The following is a 15902-nucleotide window of genomic DNA, read 5'->3' as shown; positions in this document are numbered from 1 at the left end:
GCCCAGGAAGCAGGACCAGGACTCCTCGGGTCTCCCGAATGCCAGTCCAGGCTCTTAACCAGGCTGTGAGCTACAGCCTGAAAAAGGAGAGGTCAAGAGGAAGCTTTGCTTTTGATTAAATACAGAAAAAATTTCAGCTCATTAACCCAGCATTTTAAAATTATGATTTAAAAATATATATAATGAAAAAATGGGTTAATAGTTTATATAAAGTTATTAAAATAATTTGATTATGAATATTTCATCTAAATCTTATTACCACTTATCCATGAGTATTATCTTGTTAATTAATTATACAAAATCATATTTACCCGTCTAGAGTTTCTCTGGCCTAGAAACATGAAATGCTGAAAAACAAAACAAACTGAACTGAACTGTAGTTTTGACAAAGGCATAGCAAAATGGAGCACACAGAATCAACACCATTCCAAAAGGCATGGGACTGCCTGATTAGTATGGGTCAATTAAGTAGCTGATCCTTTATTGGTGAGTCTCCTCATTACAGGAATCGAACCCACTGTAAATTCTGTAATGTGTAGCACTCAGAACAAAACAACAATGAACCACATTTTCCACTCACACTTCACACAGTTTGCTTCTTCTCTCTGACTGATCATTTTAATCAAGCTGCTTTGTGCAGTAAAGATCTAACCTTGGTGGATGATACAGAGGAGGGGTTGGCAACTTTTCCCCTGAAAGATCAGATTGTAAATATATTTTTAGACTGTGCAGATCATAAGGTTTCTGTCACAACTGCTCAGCTCTGCCACTGTCACTTGGAACCAGCCATAGACAATACATAAACAAATGGGCATGGCTGTGTTCCAATAAAACTTTATTTACAAAACAGGTATTGGGTCTAATTTGGCCCATGGGGCAGTTTGCTCTCCCTGGTTATAGAGCAAATGCAACTATTTTACACACCCACTCCCACACACTGATGATACTTCCAAATAAGCTTCATCTTTCCAAGTATTTATGCCATCTCCTCCCATGTTTCCATTGCTCAAAATGTCTCAAGATCTAGAGCTGCTTTCAGATTTGGTTTCAAGGCACTTAAAATCAGTCACATTATTTAGTGGAGGATATCACATATAAAGTTTCCTAAGTAAATTACTTTTTGACTAAGCCTGATAACACATTAGGAAAATAAAAACATCTAAAGGTGCATCAGAAAAAATGTTTTAAGACAAATATATGATATCACTTATATGTGGAATCTAAAAAAAAATGATACAAATGAATTTATTTACAAAACAGAAATAGACTCACAGACATAGAAAACAAATTTATGGTTACCAAGGGGGAAAGGAGAGGGGGAGGGATAAATTAGGAGTTTGGGATTAACAGATACAAACTACTATCTATAAAATAGATAAACAACAAGGTCCTACTGTATAGCACAGGGAACTATATTCAATATCGTGTAATAATCTATAATGGAAAAGAATATGAAAAAGATATATGTGTATATTTGTATAACTGAATCACCTTGCTGTATACCTGGAACTAACACAACATTGTAAATCAAATTGTACTTCAATAAAAAAAAATTTATTTTAAAGAAAAGGTATTTTAAGACTAAGTACAACTCAAGGGACTTCCCTGGTGGTCCAGTGGGTAAGACTTAACGCTCCCAATGCAGGGGGCCCGGGTTCAATCCCTGGTCGGGGAACTAGATCCCACATGCAGCAACTAAAAGATCCTATATGCCACAGCTAAGACCAGGCACAGCCAAAATAAATAAATACTAAAAAAAAAAAGAGAGACTAAGTACAACTCAAGACCAAAGCGCACATTCCAAGCTTTGACAGCAGAACCCAGTGCTTCTCTGTTGGGGAAAGCCACACTTACTTGCAGATCGTACAAGCAAAGCAGTTGGGATGGTAGGTCTTGCCCAGGGCGGTCACCACCTCTCCTTCCACAAACTCCCCGCAGCCATGGCAGCGCGTGCCATACATCCTCTGGTAGTCCAGGGTGCAGAGATACTCTCCGTTCTTTATGAAGAAGCCCCCTTGGGCCAGGTCACAGCCACACACTGTGGACAGACAAGTTCACATCTGGTCATCATCTGCCAAGCTGCTGGGCAGCAGTGCCTTCTACTGCATGCTGCTAACTTACTCTATGATCTCAGCAGTATGGGGTTTGGGAGGGGGGGTCTGGTACAAAGAGCTATTTATTGTTGGGCTCTGATTCTCTCTTGCCTCCCTCCCCTTTTGCTTCCCTCCCCTTTGGGAGCTATGCAATGTCTCATGCAAGTAAAATCCACTGGCTAGGGCTCCACAGCTTCTGTGATATGTCTAAGATTCAGAGATAATCAGTCTTTGATGGAAAGATACCTTTGGTTCACGTGGTCTCAAATATGAACAAAACTGTCTCTTGCAGTGCTATTCAGGAAAGCACGGCTTGCCCACACAACTGCTTGGTTTGGACCAAAACTGTTACTGAGCTGAGTAATAAATTCCCACTACACCAAAAGCTGAAATGTCCAGTGTCTATTTTTTTCACACTCTGGAAATACTTTCCCATAGTTCTAAACAATTCAGACGTTTAATTTTCTCTTTGTGCAGTAAATAGGATAAGTCCATTATTTATATATTACAGAGAGAGAGAAAAATGAACAAGCAGAAGAGGAAAGAAAAGGGAACACATCCAAGATGAAACTGTCATTCAGGACCTCAGCACACGCAAAAGAGGCCGCTTTGCTGTGTCTGGATTTTGGCGTCTCTTTCAAAACTGTGCAGCTGTGAATTATGGAGATGGTGCAAAAAAAGCAGGTCCTGGGATTCCAGGTGTGCATGTTCAGGCAAGACCAGAGCAGGACTCAGCAACTGGTCCAAAAATAAAGCCAAAGGCAGCCTCTGCGAGTAAAGATTTTCCACTGCCAGGTGACTGGGAGGCAACACCAAAGCTGGAAATCTCCATTCTTAACCTCTCTATCCCCAAGTTTGGATGACTCCTATACACTTCAGGGCCTTGGGCAAAGAATCCAGGATTTGTCCTGATTATTCCTGCAAGCAGTTGGTATGGGCACTCAGCTGGGGTAGGGACGAGGTGAGTTCAGTCACTAAATTGCTTTCCTAAGGACCTACTGGAACACATGATAAGTTCCCATGACACATGAACACATCTAGATGAACTAGTGTTGAGCACAGTAAGATTCTGGCGGAATCTTACCGCCCCACCCTCAGTTAGAAGTCTCTACTAATGGCAAACTACTAAAGATACTCAAGGTGACGCAGAACCTACAACAAGCTTTCCACTGTGGGTTCATCTGTCTTTGTTTAGATCAACACTCCACAGCTATGACCTCCTTCTTTGCAATTTATAATCAAGTAACCCAAGATGATGGCCTGAGTCTGTCATGCCTGAAAATGACCACCATAAAACCCTACTGTGATCACATTACCTGGAAACCAGCTTGTTCATCACCTGCCGCCTCCCTAACCTGCCAGTCCCCCACTGCTCCCACACCTGCCTTTTCCTTACCAAATGGTCCTGTGGGTCGAGAGAACTCAAGCATGGACTAACCCCACTCTACCTGCAAATTCCTTCAACAACAATAACCACAACCCTGAGGGCCACAGGACACCTTAGAGATCTTTCTTCAATATTTTCCTATGTATTCTTTTTTATTTTCCCACAAGATGACAAAGCACTTCATGGGTAAGAGTCCTCAGCTTCACTTCTTTGATTTGTCTTTAGGGACCTCCAACCATGGTATCTGATATAAGACTGGGAACCAATTTTTGAATTATTATAAATTGAATCCAGCCTCAAACTTGGCAAATTCCCACTGGTTTCACTCCTCAGTGGCGTCATGCAGTTCCAATGACTCAGTTGCTCTTCCAAACTTGGGTATTTCTCAAAACCATGAAAGGTAACAAAATAAGGCATTTGGACTGCTAGTAATTCCCTTCAGTCTCTCTTCCAATCACCTGAGGTAGACAGAATGTAAAAATTCACAGACCCTTTATAAAAAGATGTGGTGGCAATAGGGTAATTATGGTAATACAGATTGTTGAGACAGCTTCAAAGCTAATTCTAAATATTTTAGAAATCCCTGTGTTCACTGCTTCCTTAGGGAAACTCTGCAGCCTCTCTAGTTCACATGGTTTTGTGAAGTTGACATATCCTCTCCTTTAATAATAAAGTCTTAGTTTATATGAACCTAATATAGCCTTAAAAAATGACTTTGTAATTACTGTTGAGAGATGCCAATTAAAATCAAACGGTGTCCCTTTGCAATTTGATTATTTGATTTGGCTTAGTCCTTTTTTTTTTTTTGCGGTACACGGTCCTCTCACTGTTGTGGAACACAGGCTCCGGACGCGCAGGCTCAGCGGCCATGGCTCACGGGCCCAGCCGCTCCGTGGCATGTGGGACCTTCCCAGACCGGGGCACAAACCCGTGTCCCCTGCATCGGCAGGCGGACTCTCAACCACTGCGCCACCAGGGAAGCCCTGGCTTAGTCCTTAAATTCAAAGCAGTGGCCCAAATTGGCTTACCAAACTGTACTAATGTTCCCGGTGGTTTATACACAAGGAAACCAGCATTTGAAAACGGACTCACAGAGGCAGGGGTCATGAAAGGCACACACAGCAAGCAGTGAGCGGGAACGTCTGTACTGCTCAGACCTAAGAGTACTTAACGTTATTACATTTCCTAAGACTGCACTAGTTGGGACGTAATCTCAGACTCTTCCCTCTCCAGGCTTTACTTGCCTGTTCCTCCTCTGACCACAACTTCTCAGTCTCCTTGGCCAGACCCCTAAATGCAATTAACTCCCATGGATGTCACCTCCTTCCTCTAGAATACAAGGCCTCCCTGGGAACAGGTCTCATCCACTCTCAGAGCTTCAACTATGACTTTATGTGAAAGATTCTCAAATCTATGTCTTTACCTGTGATACCTTCCCCAAGCTGGGCAGAGACGGCACACCTAACTCGAACACAGCATTTGTCAAAACAAACTCTACCCTCTCAGCTTCTCTGCCATCTCTTCTGAAACCTTCTGCTATTCCCACTTTTAATAAAATGGCAGCGCTATGCATTCTCCCACTTTTACACCAAAATTTTCAACTCTCCACTAAATCCAATCCATTTTCCCAAGAAAACATTTCTTTGATCCATTTCCCTCCTCAAAACAGCCTTATTATAACAGTTTGTGTACTGGCAAAAAAAACCCCAAACCTGGGAACAACTCAAATTTCCATCAGCAGAGCAAGAGTTGGATAAATTACGATATATCCAGTCTATGGAGTTTGTATTTAAAAGAATGGGTTAGGGCTTCCCTGGTGGCACAGTGGTTGAGAGTCCGCCTGCCGATGCAGGGGACACGGGTTCGTGCCCCGGTCCGGGAAGATCCCACATGCCGCGGAGCGGCTGGGCCCGTGAGCCATGGCCGCTGAGCCTGCACGTCCGGAGCCTGTGCGCCGCAACGGAAGAGGCCACAACAGTGAGAGGCCCACTTACCACACACACACACACAAAAAAAAGAATGGGTTAGATCAATATCTGTAACCTAGAGGCCTGTCCAGGACATATTGTTAGAGAAAATTTCACAAAGAATTTTAATAATCTCTTTTTAAAAAAAGACTACTTATGTTTTTATGAACGAGGAAAAGTGAGTTAAGACAAACATAGGGTTATTCAATGGGTTATCTCAGTAGGATGAAGAATTTTTAACTTTTTCTTCACATACCTATGTGTCAGCTCACTTTTTAAAATTATTTAATTTTGCTCATACACACATAACATAAAATGGACCATCTTAACCATTTTTTTTTTTTTTTTTGCTGTACGCGGGCCTCTCACCGCTGTGGCCCCTCCCATTGCGGAGCACAGGCTCCGGACGCGCAGGCCCAGCAGCCATGGCCCACAGGCCCAGCCGCTCCGCGGCACGTGGGATCCTCCCGGACCGGGGCACGAACCCGCGTCCCCCGCATCGGCAGGCGGACCCCCAACCACTGCGCCACCAGGGAAGCCCCATCTTAACCATTTTTAAGTGTACACTTCAGTGACATTTAGCACATTCACATAGTTGTGCAGTCACCACCCCCATGCATCCACAGGACATCTTTCATCTTGCAAAACTGAAACTCTGGACCCATTAAACAATAACTCCCCATTCTCCATCCCTCCCCCCGGCCCCTGGCAACCACCACGCTACTTTCTGTCTCTAAGAATTTGACTATTCTCGGTGCCTATACAGGTAGAACCTCACTTTAATAATAAGATGTTAAGGAAAATTATCCAAACCTTGTAAACGAGGTGAAGGAGAGAAGCGTGTTCCTCCAGTGTCATGCCAGAGTATTAACAGCCCACACAGAATTATCTGATGACCCAGGGCACTGGATCTGTGTTTGACAAGCTCTTTACTACTAATTAAAAGCCTGGACTTTGAAAATTAACCATAACTTGTAGATTCTTGTTCGGTACATGTGCAGATGATTTCTGTCCGGATTTTACTCTCCTGTTAGACTGCTAACCAGTTTTATATCTAACCCTGGCATCTTATCCCAACATCTTTTCTTGAATGCCTTTAAACCAGCTTTACATTCTGCTAGTTCCTTCATTAATGAATTGACTAAATCTCTGGTACATGTTCATTCCATATTTGTACGAGTCATGTATTTAACTTTTTGAAAACTACACTTTGACAAAGGAGTTACTCTTTTTAACCAAAAATATCTAAAGGTGAACATTTTAAAAATTAAAAAAAACTTTTGGTCTGTTTTATATTAACAGCTTAGCAAATACTTTTCACTGGTGGCACAAAGTAAAACTTTCCCATCCGAATGATCACACGATCCCAATTAGTAAGGTCGAAATTCAGCAGGCTCTATTTAGGGTTTTAACTCTGGATGCTCCATTTGTTTTTGCTTTGGTTGAAAGTTAACATATGCCCAGGGAAAAGCATAGATTCTTTTCATAAAAAAATAGAGCTGCCACTTGAGGACACAGGGAGGGAGAACGGTAAGCTGGGACGAAGTGAGAGAGTGGCATGGACATATATAAACTACCAAATGTAAATAGATAGGCTGGTGGGAAGCAGCCGCATAGCACAGGGAGATCAGCTCAGTGCTTTGTGACCACCTAGAGGGGTGGGATAGGGAGGGTGGGAGGGAGATGCAAGAGGGAGGAGATATGGGGATATATGTATATGTACAGCTGATTCACTTTATACAGCAGAAACTAACACACCATTGTAAAGCAATTATATGCCAATAAAGATGTTAAAAAAAATAGAGCTGCCAGTGAAAGGGATTAATCAATTGCTTTCTTCTCATGATCAATTATTTAAAACATGTCCCACTCAAGGACCCCCTGAATCTTGCCTGCTTTGCTATCACTAAAGCGTGGCCACAAACAGTCATATGTCTGGTAGATGTTACACCCTTGACTTAATTCTCTGCAAACCAAGGAATTCCATTAACTAGTTAAGAAGGAATATGTACATTGAAGCAACTTTATATAAAAGTTGTGAAAATAGTAACAGCACATTTAAAAATCTTACATCTTTTTAAAAAAAGTTAACAGGAGCCGCTTGTGTTGTAAAAATACCACAGAACAGGAGGGGAACAAAGTATGGAGGTGTCAAATAAGGGTGAAAACAGCACAGTATTCTAGCAGTATGAACAGGGTTGTAGTAGCAACTATTTCCTCAACTTTCTAAAAACAGCAGCTACTTTTTATGTTGCAACAAATTCATTTCAGAGACATTCCATCTGTTAAGTAGTTCATACTGCCAGAAACAGGAGAATAGGTAATACTCAAAACTCTGCCCAAAGGTTGCTTGGAGGTAAAATGCAAGAGACATTTTCTTCATCTAGATCAGGAGATTGAACATCTCTGCTGGTCTCATTGGTGTTTTAATCATTTCATGCTAGTGAGAGAGGGAGGGATGTCAAGCAAACATGATGAGTTTACTTTTGAGCAACATAAGAATTCTAACTGGGGGGCCTGGAGCCTTAGGTGGGTTCTTTCTTCTCTTTTCTAGGGCAGGTGCTGGTTTTGTGGTCTGGCACTCTGCCAGCTGGGCAGCCCATCACAGGGCATGAAGAGCCCTTCTGAACTTGCCCCAGGGAAATGAAGGCTTTTCATGGCAGGATCTGGGTTACGCCTGCTCATTTCTGGCGATAAGGGCCATGTACTTGCTTTTCTTCTTTCTTTCTTTCTTTTCCTTTCTTCCTTTCTTTCTTTCCTTCTTTCCTTCCTTCTTACTTTCTTTCCTTCTTATTTTTTACATTATTTTTATTTTTTCTTCCAGTTTTATTGAGATATAATTGACATATGGCACTGTACAAATTTAAGGTGTACAGCATAGTGATCTGATTTACATACATCATGAAATGATTATCACAATAAGTTTAGTGAACATCCATTATCTCATATAGATACAAAATGAAAGAAATAGAATTTTTTTTTCTTGTGATGAGAACTCTTAGGATTCACTCTTTTAACAACTTTCATATATAACACACAGCAGTGTTAACTATATTTATCATGTTGTACATTACATCACTAGCACTTATTTACCTTATAACTGGGAGTTTGTACCTTTTTATTGCCTTCATCCAACTCCCCCTCCCCCCACTCCCACCTCTGGTAACCACAAATCTGATCTCTTTCTCTATGAATATGTGTGTTTGTTTTTGAAGTACAATTGACCTACAACACTATGCTAGTCATTTATTTTTTAAAATAAATTTATTTTATTTTTGGCTGCACTGGGTCTTCGTTGCTGCACGCAGGCTTCTCATTGCCGTGGCTTCTCTTCTTGCAGAGCACGGGCTCTAGGCACACAGGCTTCAGTGGTTGAGGCACATGGGCTCAGTAGTTGTGGCTCACGTGCTCTAGAGCGCAGGCTCAGTAGCTGTGGCCCATGGGCTTAGTTGCTGCACAATGTGGGATCTTCCCAGACCAGGGATCGAACCCGTGTCCCCTGCATCGCCAGGTGGATTCTTAACCACTGCGCCACCAGGGAAGCCCACTGTGCTAGTTCTTGTTACTCAACTTAGTGATTTGATATTTCTGTACATTTCAAAATGACCACCACAATAAGTACAGTTACAATCTGTCACCACAGGAAGATATTACATAATTATTGATGATATTCCCCACACTGTACCTTTCATACTGGTGACTCATTTATTTTGCAGCTGGAAGTTTGTACCTCTTAATCTCCATCACCTATTTATCTTCTCCCCCTTCAACCCTCCCCCAAGCATCCACCTGTTTGTTCTCTGTATCTGTGACTCTGTTTCTGTTTTGTTATTTGTTATTTGTTCATTTGTTTTGTTTTTAGATTCCACACAAAAGTGAAATCATACAGTATTTGTCTTTCTCCGTCTGACTTATTTCACTTAGCATAACGCCCTCCAGTCCCATCCATGTTGTCGCAAATGGCAAGATTTCATTCTCTTTTATGGCTGAGTAAGATTCCATTGTGTATATACATCACATCTTTTTTATCCATTCATCCATTGATGGGCATGTAGGTTGCATCTATACTTTGGCTACTGTAAGTAATGCTGCAATGAGCATACGGGTGCATGTGTCCTTTCTTTTTTTAAATTGAAGTCTAGTTGATTTACAATGTTGTGTTAATTGTTGCTGTACAGCAAAGTGATTCAGTTATGGGCGCATGTATCTTTTCTAATTAGTGTTTTTGTTTCCTTCAGATAAATATCCAGGAGTGGGATTGCTGGATCATATGGTAGATCTATTTTTAGTTTTCTGAGGAACCTCCATACTGTTTTCCATAGTGGCCGCACCAATGTACATTCCCGTCAACAGCGTATGAGGGCTCCCTTTTTTCCACACCCTAAAAGGGCTATGTGCTCTAGAAGTTCTGCTTTACAGGTGAAACCCTGTTCTCCCCGGCCGGGGCCAGCACTAGCCCTGCCTCCTCTTAGGCTGTCATGTGCAGAAGCAGGGCTGGGATGGACGCAGGGTACGTAACTCTCAAACACTTCAGGGGTGGATCTGCACTGTGAATATCACATACTTCTCATCCTCTTCATCCATCCTCTACTCCAACTAAATTTTCAAAGAATTTTATTTCATCCAAGATGTGATTCTATTCATTTCCTCAAACTCTTTTTTCATAGAAAATACAAAGGTAGACTTTGACATAGCATCTTCCCAAACCACTCCCAATTCTATTACAGTGTGGGGTCTCACTGAATCAGATTCTGCTCTGAAATCCAGAGCAGTGTGTTTGAAAGTACCATACACTGTAGCTCCAAAGTACTACATGCTGTCGCCCAGAGTTCAAAACAGCTGAACAGAGACTCATAAACAATAATAAGAGGGGGCAGCTTCCACTAAAAATAACTATTAGCTAATGCATCACCCTGGAAGCAAATACTAAGCCTCAAAAACATATTTAAATAGTTTTCACCTTAACTTAAATGCTCAACGAAATCAATGATCATTTCTGGGAAAGAAGATAGAAGTCCAACCAGATGGCAAAATGAGACCCCAAAGCCAGGCATTTGAGGGGCTGTATTAATTCCAAGTTTGAATTTACAATAATAACTAAAGAGACTTGGCTGAAAAGGAAATATTTAGGAACCTCTTTTATTAATAAAATCTTCAACTACAAAGTAAGTTTGTTTTTAATGCTTGTTGTGGATTAATGATGTTAATCCACATTAATTATAACCAGCTCAAATAACAAAGATATCACCCAGAATAGTATCTCTCACTTAGTGTACTGTTTTGTTTTGGTTTTGGCCCATAACACAAAACAAGTATTAAAGTCTTCTCTGATAGTATAGATTACTTAATAATTAGGAAAGATCATGCATAAATGCTGAAAATGTGCACAAGGAAGAAATGAAAGGCTGGCCAGACTTAATAGGACCTTTGCTTATCCCAGGTAAGCCTACCTCAGACTAGGCCACCCACTGGAATTTTGGGCCCACAGGTAAATTTTAAGATCTATATTCTCTCCTCTCCCTTTCCCTTTTTCAGTCCCCAGAAAGAGCTCAGTCATGGATCTTTGCCTTTTATGAACTCCCAGACACTAAGGAAAGAGCCTCCACGAGAATTATATGTGTATCTGTAAGCTGACCCTGCAGAAGACAGATAAAGGCACAGATGCATAGCCATTTTTATCAGCAACCACAAAAAAGCAGTTAGAATGGGGTCTATTAACCCTCTTAATGGGCTCTTTTTCTCTGGTTTCTCCCGCCCAATCTACCCTGCACACCTCCTCCCAAGTATTATGGTAAAAGACCTCCTGCTTCACTCTGCAAACACGTTGACCTTGCTTCTAAGGCCCTGTCATCTACCAAACATACATCTGACTCTTCTTGATCATCAGGGCTTTATTCCAGCCAAACTGACCCTCCCATCCCCCTGCCGGATAGACACCTCCTCCACCTCCTGCCAACACCCATACCAAGCCCAGCCAGCCTCACAGGCCCCACTCAGGTTTGACCTTGTGATGAAGCTGATGGCTTCTTCCAGTCCCCTCTGGCTCTGCTTTTCTTTTCAGTCCCCTCTGGCTCTGCTTTCTCTGGGCTCAGAACAATTATTAATGTTTGACTCTTAATATATGTTAACCTGTACCTTATACTGCCATTGAGATTTTCTCCTTATCTCAGTTGCAAGCTTATTGAAGGCAAATACCACTTCTTATGCTGTTTTATATCTTCCACGATACTTAGAGAGATGGAAACTTATTGTCCCTTTCCTCCTATTTCATATTGCTTTAAACCAGGACAGTGTGGGCAGAACCAAGTTGCTCTGGCACAGCATAAAGAAAGAGCCAGTAATCCTGTCTTTGCTTCTGCAAGTACCAAATTGGCATCAAAATAGTGGTGCCAAGGTAGTAACTCCACCCTCTCTCAAATTCTTGAGTCTTTTAAGACTCTGAACTTCCTTCACAACTGAAATTGACTGTAACTCAACAACTCAAGAGACCATTTCAATTCACATGTGCTATGTGTAGGGTCACACTATAGCTCTGCTTTGTGTTCACAATACCAAGACGGTCCTGATTACAGAGAATAAGACTGTGACTGGTTATGTGCTCCATAATTTAAGATGCATGAAAAGAAACTAGAATGGGATCACAGAGTAGCAGCAGGAGTAATTAAAGGGCTGGGAGAGAACAGCTAAGGAAAAAAAAAAAAAGGTAAATGGAATTGGGATTAGACCAAAGAGGTCAGGGTAATTATGGTCTTTAAGTGTATGGTGGGTTATTTTAAGGAAATCAATAATCAGTTCTTTTTCCATCTAAAGGACAAACTGGGGAAACATTTGCTTTACATGTACCAAGAGATCTAGGTTTGATAAGCTTATAGCTATAACCACAGAGGTGATTACAAATGAGAACAGGCTCTTGAAAGAGGCTATACTATATCTATGGTTAGAAAATATTTATGACAGAATAAATGGCCTTTCCATTCAGGATAGAAGAGCACTTACCCTTTTTGGTATGGACAATGTGATAATGTTACTTTCTTGACCCATACAGTTAGATCAAATCACAGAGGTTACATTGCAATGGAAAAAGCATCAAATTTACAATTTTATCAGCACCTAAAGTACCATTTTGGAAAAGAGACATAAACATGACGAGTTAGTTCTTGTAGCATATAAATTAGATAATATAATTTTACTTAAAGAAAAAAACCAAACACAGAAAACTCTTAATCTGTGTATTCAACCCACATACCCCTCGGTTTTCATCCACTTTACTCCATAAAATCCTTGCACTTTATAAATACACATATTCTACATGGAATGATCCTTGTCTGGCAAACATCTTATAAACCTGAAGATGGCAAAAATGGAAAGTGCTGTTGGAGACGGGATGCTTTTCCCAAGCCCTTTCACAGAACCCTGCCTTTAAAGACTAATTCTTGAAAATTATATTGCAATTCATTGACATAAGTAGAAGTTATAACCCAGATTTTCTAATAGTTTTAGGTAAACACTTTAAAAATAATTTTGATGTTCATGGGCTATGAACATCAAAAGGTAGCATTTCCCACACCCTCTAACACACAGTTAAGACTCACATTGCGAAGTGGCAACAGTCTCTATTAAGACATATTCTGTATGCAGACTTCTGCCAATGCTATCTCGAGAGATGAGCTCATGTGATCTGATTTTTAAAAGTTTCCACAGACGTCCAATGTTCAGAAGTCTTTTTAAAACTATGTGGCTATAAATAACATACACTAGTTCCATTTTTGAAATGGAATAAAGTTACTCTAATTAATGTTTAAAATGCCATCTTTCAAATGACAGTAGGAGGGTTATGGCTCCATTCATTTCCGGCAGGAAGCTTGCTTCCCCAAATGAAGGCCAGTGTCAACTCCACACACCCCTGTCTCCACCACCTTGAACAAAGCAGCCCCTACCCCTGACCACAACTAGCATGCTCCCCCTTTCCAGTCCTGGGAAGGTTATTATGTTTTCTGGAGCATCCGTGTTTTATCATATCTTGTCCCCTTCTTGGCAACATCCCTGGACCATTCAGCTCTAGGTGGTCTCTGCAGTCTTGGACTCACTGCACCTGTGCTCTGGACCACTCACCTGCACCTGTCCTGCTACCAGCCACGGTTCCTCTAGTAAGCACACCGCTTGCCACCAGATCACATGCTCTTTAGAGGTAGGCATCATGTTATAAATACCTTTCAGACCTCCATAGCCTAGGATGGTGAATGGACAGATGATAGATGCTCTATAAACATTTCACACGGTAAACATTTGAAGGCCATCAAGTGTCGATATTCCCAGATTGATTTATGCCACAAATTAAGTGACTTTTAGTAAGAAAAGAATGCAAATCTGCTCTTTGGAATAATGAAGTCCATTTAGCGGACTTTTATTACAAGGAAAAATTAAGTGGCTACTGTACTTTCATCCTTTACACGGCAGCTCAAATTTCTCTTCCAGGAGAGGTGGGGGTGGGGTAGGAAAGCCTTTCCTGACCACCTGCCCATCCCCCCACCACAAACACACTGAGATCCTCCTGTTACAAGCTCACATCTTTGCCCAGGCAGATCTTTTCATTTTCCCTTTATTGCCCCAATGACAGTTGGTAGGTCATAGTTTTATGATTATTTCAAATTCTGATTAATATCTTGTCTTATTCCATTCAGGCTGCTATAACGAAATACCACAGACTGGGTGGTTAATAAACAATTGAAATTTATTTTTCACAGTTCGGGAGACTGTAAAGTCCAAGACCAAGTTGACAGCTGATTCAGTGTCTGGTGAGAGCCTGCTTCTTTGTTCAGAGAGCAGTCTTCTCATTAGGTCCTCATGTGGCAGAAGGGATGAGGGAGCTCTTTGGGGTCTCTTTTATAAGGGCACTAATCCCATTCATGAGGGCTCATCCTCATGACCTAATCACCTCCCAGAGGCCATACTTCCTAACACCATTGGGGATTGGATTTCAACATATGAGTTTGGGAGGAACACAAACATTCGGTCTATGGAATACCACTATGAAGGCAGAGGTCATGTCTAACTTATATGTATAACCTGATTGTGTATGACTTATTCTTGAGTGCCTCGGCACTTGAAAAAAAAAAATTTGTTGAGGGACTTCCCTTGTGGTGCAGTGGTTAAGAATCCGCCTGCCAATGCTGGGGACATGGGTTCGAGCCCTGGTCTGGGAAGATCCCACATGCTGTGGAACAACAAAGCCTGTGTACCACAACAACCGAGCCTGCACTCTAGAGCCCGTGAGCCGCAACTACTGAGCCCACGTGCCACAACTACTGAAGCCTGAGTGCCTAGAGCCTGTGCTCTGCAACAAGAGAAGCCACTGCAATGAGAAGCCTGCGCACTGCAACAAAGAGTAGCTCCCACTCACCACAACTAGAGAAAGCCTGCACGCAGCAATCAAGACCCAACACAGCCAAAAATAAGATAAATAAATTTAAAAATATATATTTGTTGAATAAACAAATGTTACTGTTTATCCTCAGAATTTATTGTATACCCTATAGGTTAGCCAGGGTTTTCATCATTGATAGTCATTTGACTGCAGTCTTCAGCTTTGAACTTATGGGTGCAGATAAATTATATATCAGGGAGCTCTATACCCTTGCTTCTTTTGCCCCATTCAGAATTTCATAGGGTGTATCTTGATACTGTGACTTTTTCCATCTCCATATTACTAGTCAGGTATGTTTAGAGCATAAATTTTTAAAAATATTTATTTAATTTAATTTATTTATTTGGCGGTGTTGGATCTTCATTGAGGTATGGGGGATCTTAGTTCCCCGACCAAGGATCGAACCCTCGTCCCCTGCATTGGAAGGCGGATTCTTTACCACTAGACTGCCACGGAAGTCCCTAGAGCATACATTTTCATATCTACTTTTTAGCTGAACATTTCCTGAATTCTATATTTAATGATGGTGTTCTAAAGAAAAGCCCAATTCCTGTGAATTTCATAGGCCATGAAGGGCCATGACCAGGGAATCCTTATCTGGATGTTTCTGAACAGGCTACTTATATACCCTCCCCCATGCCAACATCCCACTACCAATTCAAAGCCCATGTCCAACAAAGCAGAGGTCCTCAAATTTGGTGAACTGGTTGGAAATGCTAGACCCTGACCACTGAGATGCTGATCAGGGAGACTGGGGTGAGACCAGGAATCTGAATTGTTATCCGGCATCAGGGTTACTCTGGGGTAGGTGCTTCTTGGATCACACTTTATCAGCTCTGCCCTAAATGGTTTTATAAGTTTAAGCTTCTCCAGGTAGCTTTCACACCATATACATATTTCCTGATACATCACATCTATTGAGGTTCTCCCACTTCTCATGAAATGTTCAATGAATAAAGAGAAGCTCAGAGTTTTAGAAGCTTTGAGACACAGCAGAAAGGTGATCACTGGCTCTTAGGTACACTGTAAAC

At 41.4% G+C, this 15902-nt stretch overlaps 1 protein-coding gene across 4 annotated transcripts in view; it reads right to left on the bottom strand.

The window, feature by feature from the left end:
• ABLIM1 (actin binding LIM protein 1) overlaps window positions 1–15902 on the bottom strand; it is a 227775-nt gene that overhangs the window by 118858 nt on the left and 93015 nt on the right. For all 4 annotated transcript variants that reach the window (XM_007469610.1, XM_007469611.1, XM_007469612.1 and 1 more), the window contains exon 3: window positions 1855–2038. In XM_007469610.1, coding sequence (XP_007469672.1) covers window positions 1855–2038 — 184 coding nt within the window. The remainder of the gene's footprint in view (window positions 1–1854; window positions 2039–15902) is intronic.

Source organism: Lipotes vexillifer, unplaced genomic scaffold (assembly GCF_000442215.2).
Source record: "Lipotes vexillifer unplaced genomic scaffold, Lipotes_vexillifer_v1.1 scaffold240, whole genome shotgun sequence".
Lineage (NCBI taxonomy): Eukaryota > Metazoa > Chordata > Mammalia > Artiodactyla > Lipotidae > Lipotes > Lipotes vexillifer.
This window is presented reverse-complemented; position numbering and strand designations above follow the sequence as displayed.